Genomic DNA, 14,056 nt, shown 5'->3' on the forward strand with positions numbered 1-14,056 from the left:
CTTTTTTTTTTTTTTTTTTTTTTTTTTTTTTTTACGATCCACTCAAAAAATCTCGAGAATTGATTTGAAATTTGAATTTCTTTAAACGCTGAAACATAAAATCTTACCTGTGCAATTACTGGCACGGCCTAAAGCTGTGCCCTTCCTAAGACACGGCACAATACCTTGCCCGGCACAATCCTTTGTTAACGCCTACTTAAAAAAGAGGGAAAGAAAGGCCCAACCCATCCTTTAGGGCTGTTTGCCCCTACACCTAAGCCTTAAGGTGGTCTTGTTTATAAAGGGCGTACTTACTCGGAGTTTCGGCTGGGCATATCTGTTTTCCGTTTAGCCAGATGGTCTTCACCTTGGGACTGCCTCCATTCGGTTCAAATCGGACCATTATCCGAGTTGTCATAGGTCGACTGGGATCCAGAACTTGCTCCAGGTTGAGGATGGTGAACTCCTTGTTATTCGAAGTGGTCACTTCTCCTAGCCATGACTGAAAATCAATGGAACAGTTGTGCTGACTTAGGTGAGGTTTTAAAGTCAAAGAGCTGCCAGCCTAGTTAGCTTAGTTGGTAGTGCGTCTGCCTTGTAAGCGCTAGGCCGTGGGTTCGATTCCCGCCCGGGGCGGATTTTATCCTGATGGGATAATGTTCGTTCTCGGAACGGCTGGCTTTCTTCTATCCTGTCTTCCTTCTCTCTTCGATTTCGGGACGATAAGACCATAGCAGTTACAGTTCCCTCTGTCAAACCTCTTAAAAAAAAAAAATCTGGGAGCACTTCGTTTTCTAAAAATCTGAAAATACTCTCTCACGACAGCACGCTTGAGTGGGTAAAACACCTTTAATTGCACCAAAGAATCGCTTTTTTGGCCAAACGGTTTGTCACAATGACAGACGAAAGAAAAAAAAATGGATAGCAACTGGCCTTCTTGAGGCACTTCTAGAATAACAATTTTCTGTGACATTCCAATGAAAATTCCACAAAAATAGGGCTTTTGGGGAATTCCCGCTCTGTGTGAAGTTGGGTGGTGCTAACATTTGTTGGACTTTCTACTGTTGCAGTTTGTGACTAGTTGTTCGAAGCCACCTCTGCTGGGGTTTGCTCATCTGGAACCTCCGTTCTCTATTCGATGTGTAGAAGTTACCGACGATGAAGACACGGGAGATACCATTGGTGAGTTCAAACTTGGGGAGACAAGTCGTACACAAAAGTCCAATGGAGGAGTTGCAATTGGGAAAATATTATTAATAAAAGGTCGATTCCTACCGTCCTACGTAAAAAGTTGTGAAAAATCCAAATCTGAGGTCAAAACTCGGAAAAAGTAACTTTAAAAGGTCGAAAATTTAATTTTTAATCACCGTTCTAATGAAAAAATTCAAAGAGTTGTGACGTCAGATTTCACGTCAAAATGCGCAGAAACGCTTGCGCACAAACAAACGAAGCGGGAGTCTTGAATTGTGACGTTATCACCTACAGGAGCGTATGCCGTGACGTCAAACTTTACGATTTACCGGTATTTTTTTAATCGATTTATCTCGGTATCTAGAAGTCATAGAAGAAAAAGAAAAATTCCGTTGGTCCTCATTTTTCCTGCTCTATGACTTTGAAACATCACCCAAGTAAGCGCGACTGATATTGAGGCTTAGGTGTACGGGGAAACAGCCCTAAAGGATGGGCTGAGCTTTTAGCACATACGCATCTGGGGGAAACAAAAGAAAATAGCCTCGTTCGCTTGGAGTGGTGTAGGACGCCTGCCTCGATATTGTCTCCCGCCCGGGGCGGACTTTATCCTAAACAGAGACGGTTCTTTTTTTTTTTTTAAGATGAGTGTTTCACCGCCGTTTTTATTTCGTAGCGATGAAACAACTGCTACATTGGACGCTTGTGGTCTGTGTCGTAGCATGCCCATCCCGTAGTATGCCTCTCATCAGATGGGCGAGAAGAGACACAATACTTCCCATTTAGGTGCTGGCTCAACACGAGAACACCAGAAAGTAACCCGTTGAAATATTTGCAATCGAAAAACGAATACAAATTTTTGTCGATGGTGGGATTCGAACCCGGGACCTTCTGCATGGCAAGCAAGCGCGCTACCACTGGACCAACCGTGCCCCCTAAACTAGTGCCAAACTTGCCTGCAAGTCAACTAAGGAAGAGTTAAACAGTGTATTTTTCGCATATAAAACTAGTAAAACGAAGCAGGAAGAGACAGTTTAACCATGTTTTTTTTTCCCCATTTAATGGAGCGGTTGGCCCATTCAAAAGGACAATTATAAAGTTTATTTATTTGACAAGGCAAGTAGCAAAATGATTTGTGATCTGAAGAAATTGCAAGAGATATGTACTTTAATTAGAATTTATTTACAGAAATTATACAAGTGCACAGGAAATATATCTACCTAGAATTTTATATTGCCTTGATTACTCTGTGTGAAGTTGGGTGGTGCTAACATTTGTTGGACTTTCTACTGTTGCAGTTTGTGACCAGTTGTTCGAAGCCACCTCTGCTGGGGTTTGCTCATCTGGAACCTCCGTTCTCTATTCGATGTGTAGAAGTTACCGACGATGAAGACACGGGAGATACCATTGGTGAGTTCAAACTTGTGGAGAAAAGTCGTACACAAAAGTCCAATGGAGGAGTTGCAATTGGGAAAATATTATTAATATAAGGTCGATTCCTACGTAAAATGTTGTGAAAAATCCAAATCTGAGGTCAAAACTCCGAAAAAGTAACTTTAAACGGTCGAAAATTCAAATTTTAATTGCTGTTCCAATGAAAAAGTTCAAATAGTTGTGACGTCAGATTTCACGTCAAAATGCGCAGAAACGCTTGCACACAAACAAACGAAGCGGGAGTCTTGAATTATGACGTCATCACCTACAGGAGCGTATGCCGTGACGTCAAACTTCACGATTTACCGGTATTTTTTTAGTGACAAAACTGGTATTTGATTTTATTTTCTGGTCTTGCAGGCAGCGTTATCCGTGGGTTCTTCACAATTCGCAAGAAAGATCCTCAGCATCGATTACCCACAGCGTCCACCTGTTTCAATCTACTCAAGTTACCCAACTATCAACGTAAGAGTACACTGCGGGATAAGTTACGCTACGCTATAACTAGTAATACTGGATTTGAACTGTCTTAAGTCTGGAAACTAATACCCGATGGATCACTGAAGTTAAGCAACGTGGCGCGTGGTTGGTATCTGGATGAGACACAGAAGAGCGTCGCCTGACTTTTCTCGGTCCGACTCTCACTGAGAGTTCACCACCATTTTTATTTCGTACCAATGAAACAGCTGCTACATTAGACTCATGTGGTCCGTGTCGTAGCATGTCTATAACTATTTGTGTTAATATAGTTCGGGCGCTGCTTTAACTCTTGACGTTCGTGTTTCTCAAGGCACCTTGATATCTTCTGATAATAAAAATAGAAAGCTTGGTCCACACATAATTAGACTCTTGAGTGGAAGGCAACCACTAGGCGAGGTTAACGCCTTAGGCGTTCTCTACCACCTAACCCTTAGAGCTCGATTATTGTTCACCACCGTTTTTATTTCGTACCAATGAAACAGCTGCTACATTAGACTCATGTGGTCCGTGTCGTAGCATGTCAATAACTATTTGTGTTAATATAGACCGGGCGCTGCTTTGAACTCTTGACGTTCGTGTTCCTCAAGGCACCTTGATATCTTCTGATAATAAAAATAGAAAGCTTGGTCCACACATAATAATAATAGACTCTTGAGTGGAAGGCAACCATGGTGCTTTGAACTCTTGACGTTCGTGTTTCTCAAGGCACCTTGATATCTTCTGATAATAAAAATAGAAAGCTTGGTCCACACATAATAATAATAGACTCTTGAGTGGAAGGCAACCACTAGGCGAGGTTAACGCCTTGGGCGTTCTCTACCACCTAACCCTTAGAGCTCGATTATTATGTGGTCAAATTCTCAAATAATTGAGGATAAAATTCCATACCTCGGCTGAGATCGAACCCACGCCCTCCTGTTTACCAGGCGAGCGTCTTGACCACTACGCCACCGAGGTAGGTTGACGTCTGTCGATCGACGAGGTCGATCTATGTTGTTGAGGCAGAGTGCGGTTTCAGTCGACATCGATCGAGTCGATCTACGGCCATCGACTATATTTGGACACAGCTGAATATAGATTTTTTTTTACTTCCCCTACCCACATTCCTCATAGTCTGGGAAAGTCTTTGTTTTCAGAGTGTAAATACTGTATGTACCTTGGATGTTTGAAAATTCCCAACTTCTTGTTCCGTCTGTCCCTTCTATGTCATTATTTTTATGTAGCTTTATTTTTCCAATCGTGTTTTTCATGTTTTTCTACTGTATGTGTCCATGTGTTAAATCTTAAGTGTGGTACACTACGATTTGTCTGCAGACTCATCTTCCAATTTGGTCTCACTCAGACCGTCTGAGACCGCGGTCTGAACCTTCCACACATGCTCAGACACAAATAGTCTGAGTGTGAGTGACGGGCATTGTGTGTGTACGGCCAGTTCAGACATTAAGTCTGCAAACAAATAATATCGTGTGGGTCAGCTCTCATGTAGGTCGGATTTTTATTTTAATTATTTCTTTTTATATAAAATGTGATTAACGCCCATTCAAAAGGACAGTTATAAAGTTTATTTATTTGACAAGGCAAGTAGCAAAATGATTCGTGATCTGAAGAAATTGCAACAGATATGTACTTTAATTAGAATTTATTTACAGAAATTATACAAGTGCACAGGAAATATATCTACCTAGAATTTTATATTGTCTTGATTTAAAAGAGAGGAATTCTTTTTGTTTATTCTATTTATTTATTTTTTTATTTTATTTTTATTATTATTTTTTTTTTTTTTTGAGTGAGTTTTACAGGTTACTGAGCCACTGGTAATGTCCTCTCTGTTACTCTACAAGGGATAATAGGTATCCAAGGTTTAGTCCGAAAAGCCCAAACAGCAATGTTTGGAGGGGGGATGCTCCAAGTTTTTGGAGTCTGGCCTACAGTAAAGGGGTCTAAATACGGCCCTGCCCTAGTCTACAAATGACTTTGTGCTCCCTACTCCAAGCACAGAAAATATAAACAAACAGTTAATTTTTTTCTCTGTAGATGGAATAAATGGAAGTTTGGGCTAAAAAAAAAAAATTGGCTACAAAATTTTTATCAGTAAATGCCCTTTGCACTCAACCTCTGCTGTGTCTAGCAATTCAGTAAGAAAGAAAAATAAAACTAACTCTGCCAGACTAAGGAGAATTTTCAATAGATCCAGATGGTTCCTCTGTCTCCACCTTCTTCTTCTTATTGGCTCTCAAAATATCTCCTGGACTTGGATAAGGTCTCATCTGGAATAGAGATCCAGTGACTGTTGTATCAACTCCAGATTTAGCCTCGGTTTGAAGTCCATCTGACCATCCTCCTCTTGGTATATCAGAATAAGCAGCCGGGTCCATAGGGTCAAGATCATTTTGCTGTCGTTTGTTACTCCTCTGATTTCTTTTCTGGTGTGGTTTTTCTTTCTCTTTCTCCACAGGTTTTGCTTTGCTCGATTCTTCTTTTTCTTTGACAGGTTCTTCTTCATCTTCTGACTCGTCACTGGATGTGTCTTTGTCTCCTTCAGCAAGATGACTTTCCTCTTTCAGCACAGCAGCACATTCGGTTATGATAGCTTTGGGATGATTTGGAGGAAGCCAGCTAACACTGTCTGACTCTGTGTCCCAGTAGTAATGTCTGCCGTAACCTAGAGAAAAGGAAAGATAGCATATTAAGTCACTGCTTATTAAAAAGTCCCTTTGAAATATGGAGTAACTCTTTCTTCTGTTACCTATGGACTTTATGTAACTATTGGCCTCTCTAATTTCAACTTTAGCCACCCCTTCTCTCCTTTCCAATCCTCATTCCTCTATTTACCCAATGTATCTTTTACCCATCTACCTACTAAAAAACAAAAAAAAGAGCAATTGTCAGTAGGTAGGTACTTAGGTTGGTTACATATCTTACCAGGGTCATACACTTCCTTCCATCCATCAGGTAAAGGATATTTGGCCAGTATTTTATTTTTCTTCTTCAAATATGCTTTGCTAGGGACTCGGATCCCTTCCTTCCACCGCAGTTTACAATATTTTGAGCACTCATGGAATATGTTTGACTTGTTAGGACAACCAGGATGGCCTTTGAATTTCAGAGTGATCTGCATCTCTACGTTCTCAATTTCATCATCACTGTGCGATGGACTGTAGGATTGGGTCTGACCGGCACTATATAGAGTAGAAGTGTCATCGTAACTTTCAGCAAACACTTCTTCCTCTTCTCCTTTGCTGTCGGGTTCTTTAGACTGTTCAAGTTTTTCTTTTGTAATGAGTCCTCTCTTGGCCAACCTGGCAGCAAGAGCAGCAGGTAGTGGCATTTTTCCACTTGTAGAAAAATTGCAAAAGTACTTTTAAAATAATCTCAGTGGAAAACGAATGTTCATTGGTGGTAGTGGTACATTAGGATTCTCACTTTAAATAAGGATTTTCACTAATAAAGAACACAGAAAAGAGGAAAAGACTGCCCTTCATCCTACCCTTTACCCTTTTTTGGCTTTTCTTTTTTCCTTTCCTTTTCCTCTTTCCTTTTTTTTTTACTAATTTACTTTTTATTACCCTTATTTTTGGAAATTTTGAATTTTACCGCTCAAAGAACCGATCGCAAGGAAAACGGCAACCGATCGCAAGGAACGTGGAAAGTTGGCAACGCTGCACAAAAAAAAACAAATCCACGTGATTGTTGATTGCTGAAAAAACTTGATTGAGTTCTGAGTTGATTGATTTCTGGAAGACTGTGGAAGTGGAATCAAATCAACAGGAAACAGGATAAAGACGAGCAGTTTCGGGATCTACAGGAATAAACAGCCCCACAGGTACATACTACCAAAGGTTCAGGTTCTTCAAAAAGACAGACTAGAAAACTAAAGGAGAGGAACAGAGTTGATACCTACCGATAGTGCTTTTGACAGTTCTGCTTAAAAAAAGGGTAAGTAATAGATGTATTGTTTTACTCAAATAAAAGGCCCAGGGTCCTTTTTTCCTGCTCTGATGGGGTTGGTGTTTTTCATCACTAAGCTCAGACTATCTGACAGACCACAGTTTCAGTTTGTCCCTCTGTGATACAGTAGACAGAATGCACCTATTGCTATATTTTGAAAAGTCACATGTGTTCAACCCTTTTTCAGTCACAATGAAAAGAAAATCAGAGACAGACCTGATCTTTATTGTAGGTAGGATAGGTACCTACCTACTAAAAAACAAAAAAAAAGAGCAATTGTCAGTAGGTAGGTACTTAGGTTGGTTACATATCTTACCAGGGTCATACACTTCCTTCCATCCATCAGGTAAAGGATATTTTTCACTAATAAAGAACACAGAAAAGACTGCCCTTCATCCTACCCTTTTTTTGGCTTTTCTTTTTTCCTTTCCTCTTTCCTTTTTTTTACTTTTTATTACCCTTATTTTTTGGACATTTTGAATTTTACCGCTCAAAGAACCGATCGCAAGGAAAACGGCAACCGATCGCAAGGAACGTGGAAAGTTGGCAACGCTGCACTAAAAAAACAAATCCACGTGATTGTTGATTGCTGAAAAAACTTGATTGGAGTTCTGAGTTGATTGATTTCTGGAAGACTGTGGAAGTGGAATCAAATCAACAGGAAACAGGATAAAGACGAGCAGTTTCGGGATCTACAGGAATAAACAGCCCCACAGGTACATACTACCAAAGGTTCAGGTTCTTCAAAAAGACAGACTAGAAAACTAAAGAAGAGGAACAGAGTTGATACCTACCGATAGTGCTTTTGACAGTTCTGCTTAAAGGGTAAGTAATAGATGTATTGTTTTACTCAAATAAAAGGCCCAGGGTCCTCTTTTCCTGCTCTGATGGGGTTGGTGTTTTTCATCACTTTAATGCTCAGACTATCTGAGAGACCACAGTTTCAGTTTGTCCCTCCTGTAATACAGTACCTATTTATAGACAGAATGCACCTATTGCTATATTTCAAAAAGCCACATGTATTCAACCCTTTTTCAGTCACAATGAAAAGAAAATCAGAGACAGAAATCTCCACAGTGAAGAAAATCAAAACAGAACCAGGTCTAGAAGAAACGAACAAACCCAAAGGACAGAAAAAAGGTGCCAAACCAAAACCAGTTAAATCAAAGGATGGTGCTCCAGTAAAATCAAAGAAAGGTGCCCCAGTAAAGTCAAAAGATGCCTCAGCAAATTCTAGTGATGGTTTGGATATCACTCAAAGCTTGACAGATACAGGAGTTAGTAAATCAAAGAAGTTCAGATTCGAAAAGAGTGGTGGAAAGAAGGTTGGAAAATTCAAGAAAGCAGGTGAGAAGATTTTTTTTTTTTTTTGTAATTCTGGTTCATTGAACTAACAAGAATACTTACAGAGTCCCCAAAGAGTCAAATGAATCAAAATGTGACAAACAAATGCCCTGGTCTGGCTGGGGGACCTTAAATAGGGAGCAGACTAGTATCTTGCTGTGGGACAATAAATAGGGATCAGAGGAGCTAAACCTAAGACTAGCTAGAGGTTACAAAAAGTTCATCATGCTCAGAGAGAAAGCACAGGTTCTCATGAGGGAAAGCACATGTCTAAAGACCATCAACCCCCCCCCCCCCCCGTTGTCGGCCGACAGCCCGATTGTCGGCCGACAGCCCGATTGTCGGCCGACAGCCCGACTTGTCGGCCGACTCCCGATATCTATTTCGAACCCCCGTGCCGACCATCGGCCAATTCTGGGGCCACGGGCCGACTATCGGCCTTCTCGGTCCGTGGGCCGACCATCGGCCGATACTCGGTCCACGGGCCGACCATCGGCCTATACTCGGACCATGGGTCGACCTCTACACATTGCCTTCCCATCTGTTCCAGATGTCATCTGTGGGTGAACTCTTCGATGCCCCTGCTCCTGAACAATTCCTCGAAGCGGCCAAGAACGTGATCACGCCTCTTTTACCTCAAGGATGGAGGGAATGGGAAGTTGTGCAAAATGCCTCCTCCAAACTCAACCTCGATAAAAATCGACTGCGTTTCGCCCTCCCCATGTTAGAATTGGTGAAACTTTTCCTGCCGGGCACCTCCTCTATCTCTGAACCCCGCTTCAAGATGCTCAAGTCGCATCTCTTGGAATGGCCTTTCGCCCGATGCTTCATCTCACACCCTTCTGAGTACGCTAGATCTCTCAGACTCTCAGAAGAGGCATACCTCAAATTCTCGAATGGAATTCGCCCCCTTCGCCGTCTTACCCTCTCCCGAGAGGAAGTAAACTCCTTCCTCAAAAAGGAAGCCGATTCGAACAGCCTCCCTCGCACGCCAGTCCCGGAGTCCCCAACCTCCCCTCCTTTCGAACCCCTGTCCCCAGTTCAGGGACCTAACTCACAGCTGGAAAAGCGCTTGACCTCTCTCGAAGCCAAAATTTCAACACTTGACAGCCTCAGTGACAAGTTCGAGTCCTTCACGCAAAGCATTGTCGAACTTATCAGACCTCCACCTCGTCCCAAAGCACAGGAGTCGACGGATTCCTACTCAGAGGGCTCTGTGTCCGACGAATTTTCCCCCTCGGAACCTGAAGTGGAACACAACCTGTGGGCCCCGGAAATTCCCGCCCCCACCCCTTTCAATCTCCCCAGCTTCGAACCTTCCACCTTGGAATCGGAGCCCGACATTCCCCCTCCTCCTGAACGCATTTCCGATTCGTTGAAAAAATGCCAGCACTTTGGACGAGATAGCTGGAACCGTATTTTATATAAGGATGCGGGGAAGCGTCTCCGACACGGCGGGGGCTTCCTACCTCTCGGGGTAAATGACCAACTTTTATCCAGGGGCAGGGACGACCCCGAACTCCGCCTGGCCGAAGGATCTATCGGAATTATTCAATTCGCAGTACTGGCCCAAAGGGAAGCCTTCACTCAGGCTAAAGATGCCCTCTTTGCAGCCTGCCCCCAAGCAATACCTCACTTTCATCAGGCGTTCATGAGCGAAACCGCCCCCTTTCGTTCCTTTTCTCAAGATCTGGTACAGTACGTATGCGGCAAGAGAAGCGAGATTATATCCCGACGTCGGAATCAGTTCTTACCTCTCGACCCTGGCCTCAGGCGTCAAATCGCCAAGATTCCGCCGTCCGATTCTCACCTTTTTGCTGAGGATCTTCTGTCCAAGTGCCCCCTCCCCCCTCCCACCGCACCAAGGCGTAGCACTGCTCCTCCTAAACGAAGACCGGACCTCTCACTGAACTTTCGGGAGGATGGCCCCACCCGGGCAAAACAACAAAAAACTACCCCCCGTCCTTCCTACAAACCCTCCACCTCTCGCAAGGACGATCGGAGGGACCCCAAACTCAGACCACCCGGAAGTTCAGGAAAGAGACCCCCAAAACATTATAGGAAACCCTGAAGGTACGTCGGAGGAACTGGAGGTAGGCCGCTTAAATGCCAAAGTTTGGGAAGGGAAAGAGACCCCCAAAACATTATAGGAAACCCTGAAGGTACGTCGGAGGAACTGGAGGTAGGCCGCTTAAATGCCAAAGTTTGGGAACTCACAGGACTGAAATGACTCTTCATTCATTCCTTCACCCCCTTCCGGCTCAGCAGAAGTAGAACTTTCCGAGGGCAAAGTGACCGCTGGAATGGGAACACCTCTTATGTTCTAATGAAATCTTTGATTCTGTTTCAGGTATCAGTGTCAAGTCATCTTCACAGGACTGAAACGACTCTTCATTCATTCCTTCACCCCCTTCCGGCTCAGCAGAAGTAGAACTTTCCGAGGGCAAAGTGACCGCTGGAATGGGAACACCTCTATCCACATTCCTCCTGTTTTCAAAGAAATCATCAAAAATTGATGAACATGTATTGACTTTCTTTGTAATGGCGTGCAAGCTTAGTATGAGACCCACTCGACCACGGTGGTTGCTCTATTGTTTATAATTATTTGTTGCAGCAACCCTGTCCGAAAGTATCGTTGCCAAGGCTAGCAAAGAAGTTCTCGATTTTTGGACCAAGTGCAATCGAGCCTGTTTCATTTTGGTGCTGTAAGTATCTCTATTAGTATAGGGCCTGAATGGGTCCCAAAATCAATAGAACTCGTGTTATTAAAAGAGGTTTTCAATTGAAAACTTTTGGTATGGGAGGAGCCCTGATACCTTTACCTAGACATTAAGGTTTGATAGAGGGATCTGTAACTGCCAAGGTCTTATCGTTCCGAAGCAATAAGAGAAAGAAGACAGGATAGAGTTAGGAGTTATGGCATAACAATGAGTTCCATAAAGGGGACATCTACCACAGAGCCCTCAAATGTCTAACTTAGAATTCTTAGAAATCACTTAATCTTATGACCTTTGTCTCTTTCTCCATCTCATTTCAGACAGCTTCCCCCGTGCTCATGTACGCTCATGACCAAGTAGCATCACCCGCTCAGAAGTTAGCCATGCGTCAAGAGTTGTATGGAGGTCTGTACGAGTCTACCGGAGACAAGAAGATCAACTGTCTGGGTGACATATTCGAACAGTCACCGGAAATGAAGACTGCCATTCTGAGTGTCACAAAGAAGACCATCCTGAAGTCACTGCAGAAGTAAGTTTGGAGTTGGCTAAATGGTTAGGCCAAAGGCCATTTTACCTCCACTTCTTCTTCGCCATTCTGAGTGTCACGAAGAAGACCATCCTGAAGTCACTGCAGAAGTAAGTTTGGAGTTGGCTAAATGGTTAGGCCAAAGGCCATTTTACCTCCACTTCTTCTTTTTCTTTGCCTTTCCCATGTACACATGGGGTCGTCATTCTTTGTCAGCCTCTCAATCAGCCCTACTAGGGTGATAGCTTTGGGTTGACATTTGGTTTTGGCTACAAATTTTACGAGTAGATGCCCTTTGCACTCAACCTTTGCTATTTCTTTAGCAAGGGAAATTCAGGCTGGTATACTCCCTGTTCAAAGTCCCCCAGCCAGACTAAGCTGGTCTAGATGGGGTCGTCGTTCTTTGTCAGCCTCTCAATCAGCTCTACTAGGGTGATAGCTTTGGGTTGACATTTGGTTTTGGCTACAAATTTTACGAGTGGATGCCCTTTGCACTCAACCTTTGCTATTTCTTTATCAAGGGAAATTCAGGCTGGTATACTCCCTGTTCAAAGTCCCCCAGCCAGACTAAGCTGGTCTACTTCCCTGTTTAACATCCTTTAGCCAGACTATCAAACCTCTACATCCAACTTGAAAAAAAAAAAAAAACTAACTTTATGCCTCATCTATTTGTGCTTTCCATAATTATGTTTCTGTTCTGTTCTTCTCTAATCCACACATTTTAGATTGTGTTCTCACATGACATGTCCCGTATCATCCAGTGGCTATTGAAGCTGAGTTCACCTCAAGTGAAGAAGGACATTGTGAAGGAGTTGCTGCCGTTCACCGTGGCAATGATCAAGTCCAAATATTCCAATGCTCTGGTCAAACACATGTTGAAATCAGGAGACGAGAATACGAAGAATGAAATCATCAAGGCCCTTCAGCCTCATGTTGTCACCTTGTTGAGCCACACTGTAAGTTGAGTGTGCCTTAGGTACTAGTTAGTTCTTTGGTGGTTTGTAAAACTCACTCAGTAAAGGCCCCTTATGAATCCCCAGGAGCCAGATTGACCCTAAAATGTAATGAATAAATTTTCTTCAAGTCTGTGCTAAATATATAGTCAAGTGTCATCAAAATTGATTAGACCATTTAGGTTAGGAGTTATGGCATAACAATGAGTTCCATAAAGGGGACATCTACCACAGAGTCCTCAAATGTCTAACTTGGAATTCTTAGAAATCACTTAATCTTATGACCTTTGTCTCTTTCTCCATCTCATTTCAGACAGCTTCCCCCTTTAGGTACTAGTTAGTTCTTTGGTGGTTTGTAAAACTCACTCAGTAAAGGCCCCTTACAAATTCCCAGGAGCCAGATTGACCCTAAAATGTAATGAATAAATTTTCTTCAAGTCTGTGCTAAATATATTGTCAAGTTTCATCAAAATTGATCTTAGGTACTAGTTAGTTCTTTGGTGGTTTGTAAAACTCACTCAGTAAAGGTCCCTTATGAATCCCCAGGAGCCAGATTGACCCTAAAATGTAATGAATAAATTTTCTTCAAGTCTGTGCTAAATATATTGTCAAGTTTCATCAAAATTGATCCCCTTATGAATCCCCAGGAGCCAGATTGACCCTAAAATGTAATGAATAAATTTTCTTCAAGTCTGTGCTAATATATTGTCAAGTTTCTTCAAAATTGATTAGACCATTTAGGTTAGGAGTTATGGCATAACAATGAGTTCCATAAAGGGGACATCTACCACAGAGCCCTCAAATGTGGTTAGGAGTTATGGCATAACAATGAGTTCCATAAAGGGGACATCTACCACAGAGTCCTCAAATGTCTAACTTGGAATTCTTAGAAATCACTTAATCTTATGACCTTTGTCTCTTTCTCCATCTCATTTCAGACAGCTTCCCCCGTGCTCATGTACGCTCATGACCAAGTAGCATCACCCGCTCAGAAGTTAGCCATGCGTCAAGAGTTGTATGGAGGTCTGTACGAGTCTACTGGAGACAAGAAGATCAACTGTCTGGGTGACATATTCGAACAGTCACCGGAAATGAAGACCGCCATTCTGAGTGTCACGAAGAAGACCATCCTGAAGTCACTGCAGAAGTAAGTTTGGAGTTGGCTAAATGGTTAGGCCAAAGGCCATTTTACCTCCACTTCTTCTTTTTCTTTGCCTTTCCCATGTACACATGGGGTCGTCATTCTTTGTCAGCCTCTCAATCAGCCCTACTAGGGTGATAGCTTTGGGTTGACATTTGGTTTTGGCTACAAATTTTACGAGTAGATGCCCTTTGCACTCAACCTTTGCTATTTCTTTAGCAAGGGAAATTCAGGCTGGTATACTCCCTGTTCAAAGTCCCCCAGCCAGACTAAGCTGGTCTACTTCCCTGTTTAACACCTTTTAGCCAGACTATCAAACCTCTATTTCCAACTTGAAAAAAAAAAA

General features: G+C 42.6%; 3 protein-coding genes and 1 long non-coding RNA gene across 4 annotated transcripts in view; 3 read left to right on the forward strand and 1 right to left on the reverse strand.

Moving 5' to 3' along the window:
• LOC103518771 (ubiquitin-protein ligase E3B) overlaps positions 1-3,507 on the forward strand; it is a gene marked incomplete in the record, with an annotated part of 22,037 nt that extends 18,530 nt beyond the window's left edge. The window contains 3 exon segments of the mRNA XM_026830481.1: positions 1,050-1,161; positions 2,440-2,577; positions 2,962-3,507. Coding sequence (XP_026686282.1) covers positions 1,050-1,161; positions 2,440-2,577; positions 2,962-3,134 — 423 coding nt within the window.
• A 1,359-nt stretch (positions 3,508-4,866) lies between these two features.
• Positions 4,867-6,610, reverse strand: LOC103518768 (polyglutamine-binding protein 1). The gene is made up of 2 exons (XM_008483850.3): positions 6,004-6,610; positions 4,867-5,743 (listed from the first exon to the last, which is right to left on the reverse strand). Exons 1-2 carry the CDS (start codon positions 6,407-6,409, stop codon positions 5,250-5,252), a joined length of 900 nt encoding a protein of 299 aa, XP_008482072.1. The 5' UTR covers positions 6,410-6,610; the 3' UTR covers positions 4,867-5,249.
• Positions 6,611-7,392: 782 nt separating this feature from the next.
• Positions 7,393-8,375, forward strand: LOC113471373. Its single transcript, XR_003394101.1, has 2 exons — positions 7,393-7,854; positions 8,068-8,375. It is a non-coding gene; the product is annotated as an uncharacterized LOC113471373 (long non-coding RNA).
• A 3,970-nt stretch (positions 8,376-12,345) lies between these two features.
• On the forward strand, positions 12,346-13,735 carry LOC103518772 (protein penguin-like). Its single transcript, XM_026830482.1, has 2 exons — positions 12,346-12,572; positions 13,508-13,735. Exons 1-2 carry the CDS (start codon positions 12,360-12,362, stop codon positions 13,718-13,720), a joined length of 426 nt encoding a protein of 141 aa, XP_026686283.1. The 5' UTR covers positions 12,346-12,359; the 3' UTR covers positions 13,721-13,735.
• The last annotated feature ends 321 nt before the right edge of the window (positions 13,736-14,056 follow it).

Source organism: Diaphorina citri, unplaced genomic scaffold, assembly GCF_000475195.1.
Source record: "Diaphorina citri unplaced genomic scaffold, Diaci psyllid genome assembly version 1.1 scaffold2351, whole genome shotgun sequence".
Lineage (NCBI taxonomy): Eukaryota > Metazoa > Arthropoda > Insecta > Hemiptera > Psyllidae > Diaphorina > Diaphorina citri.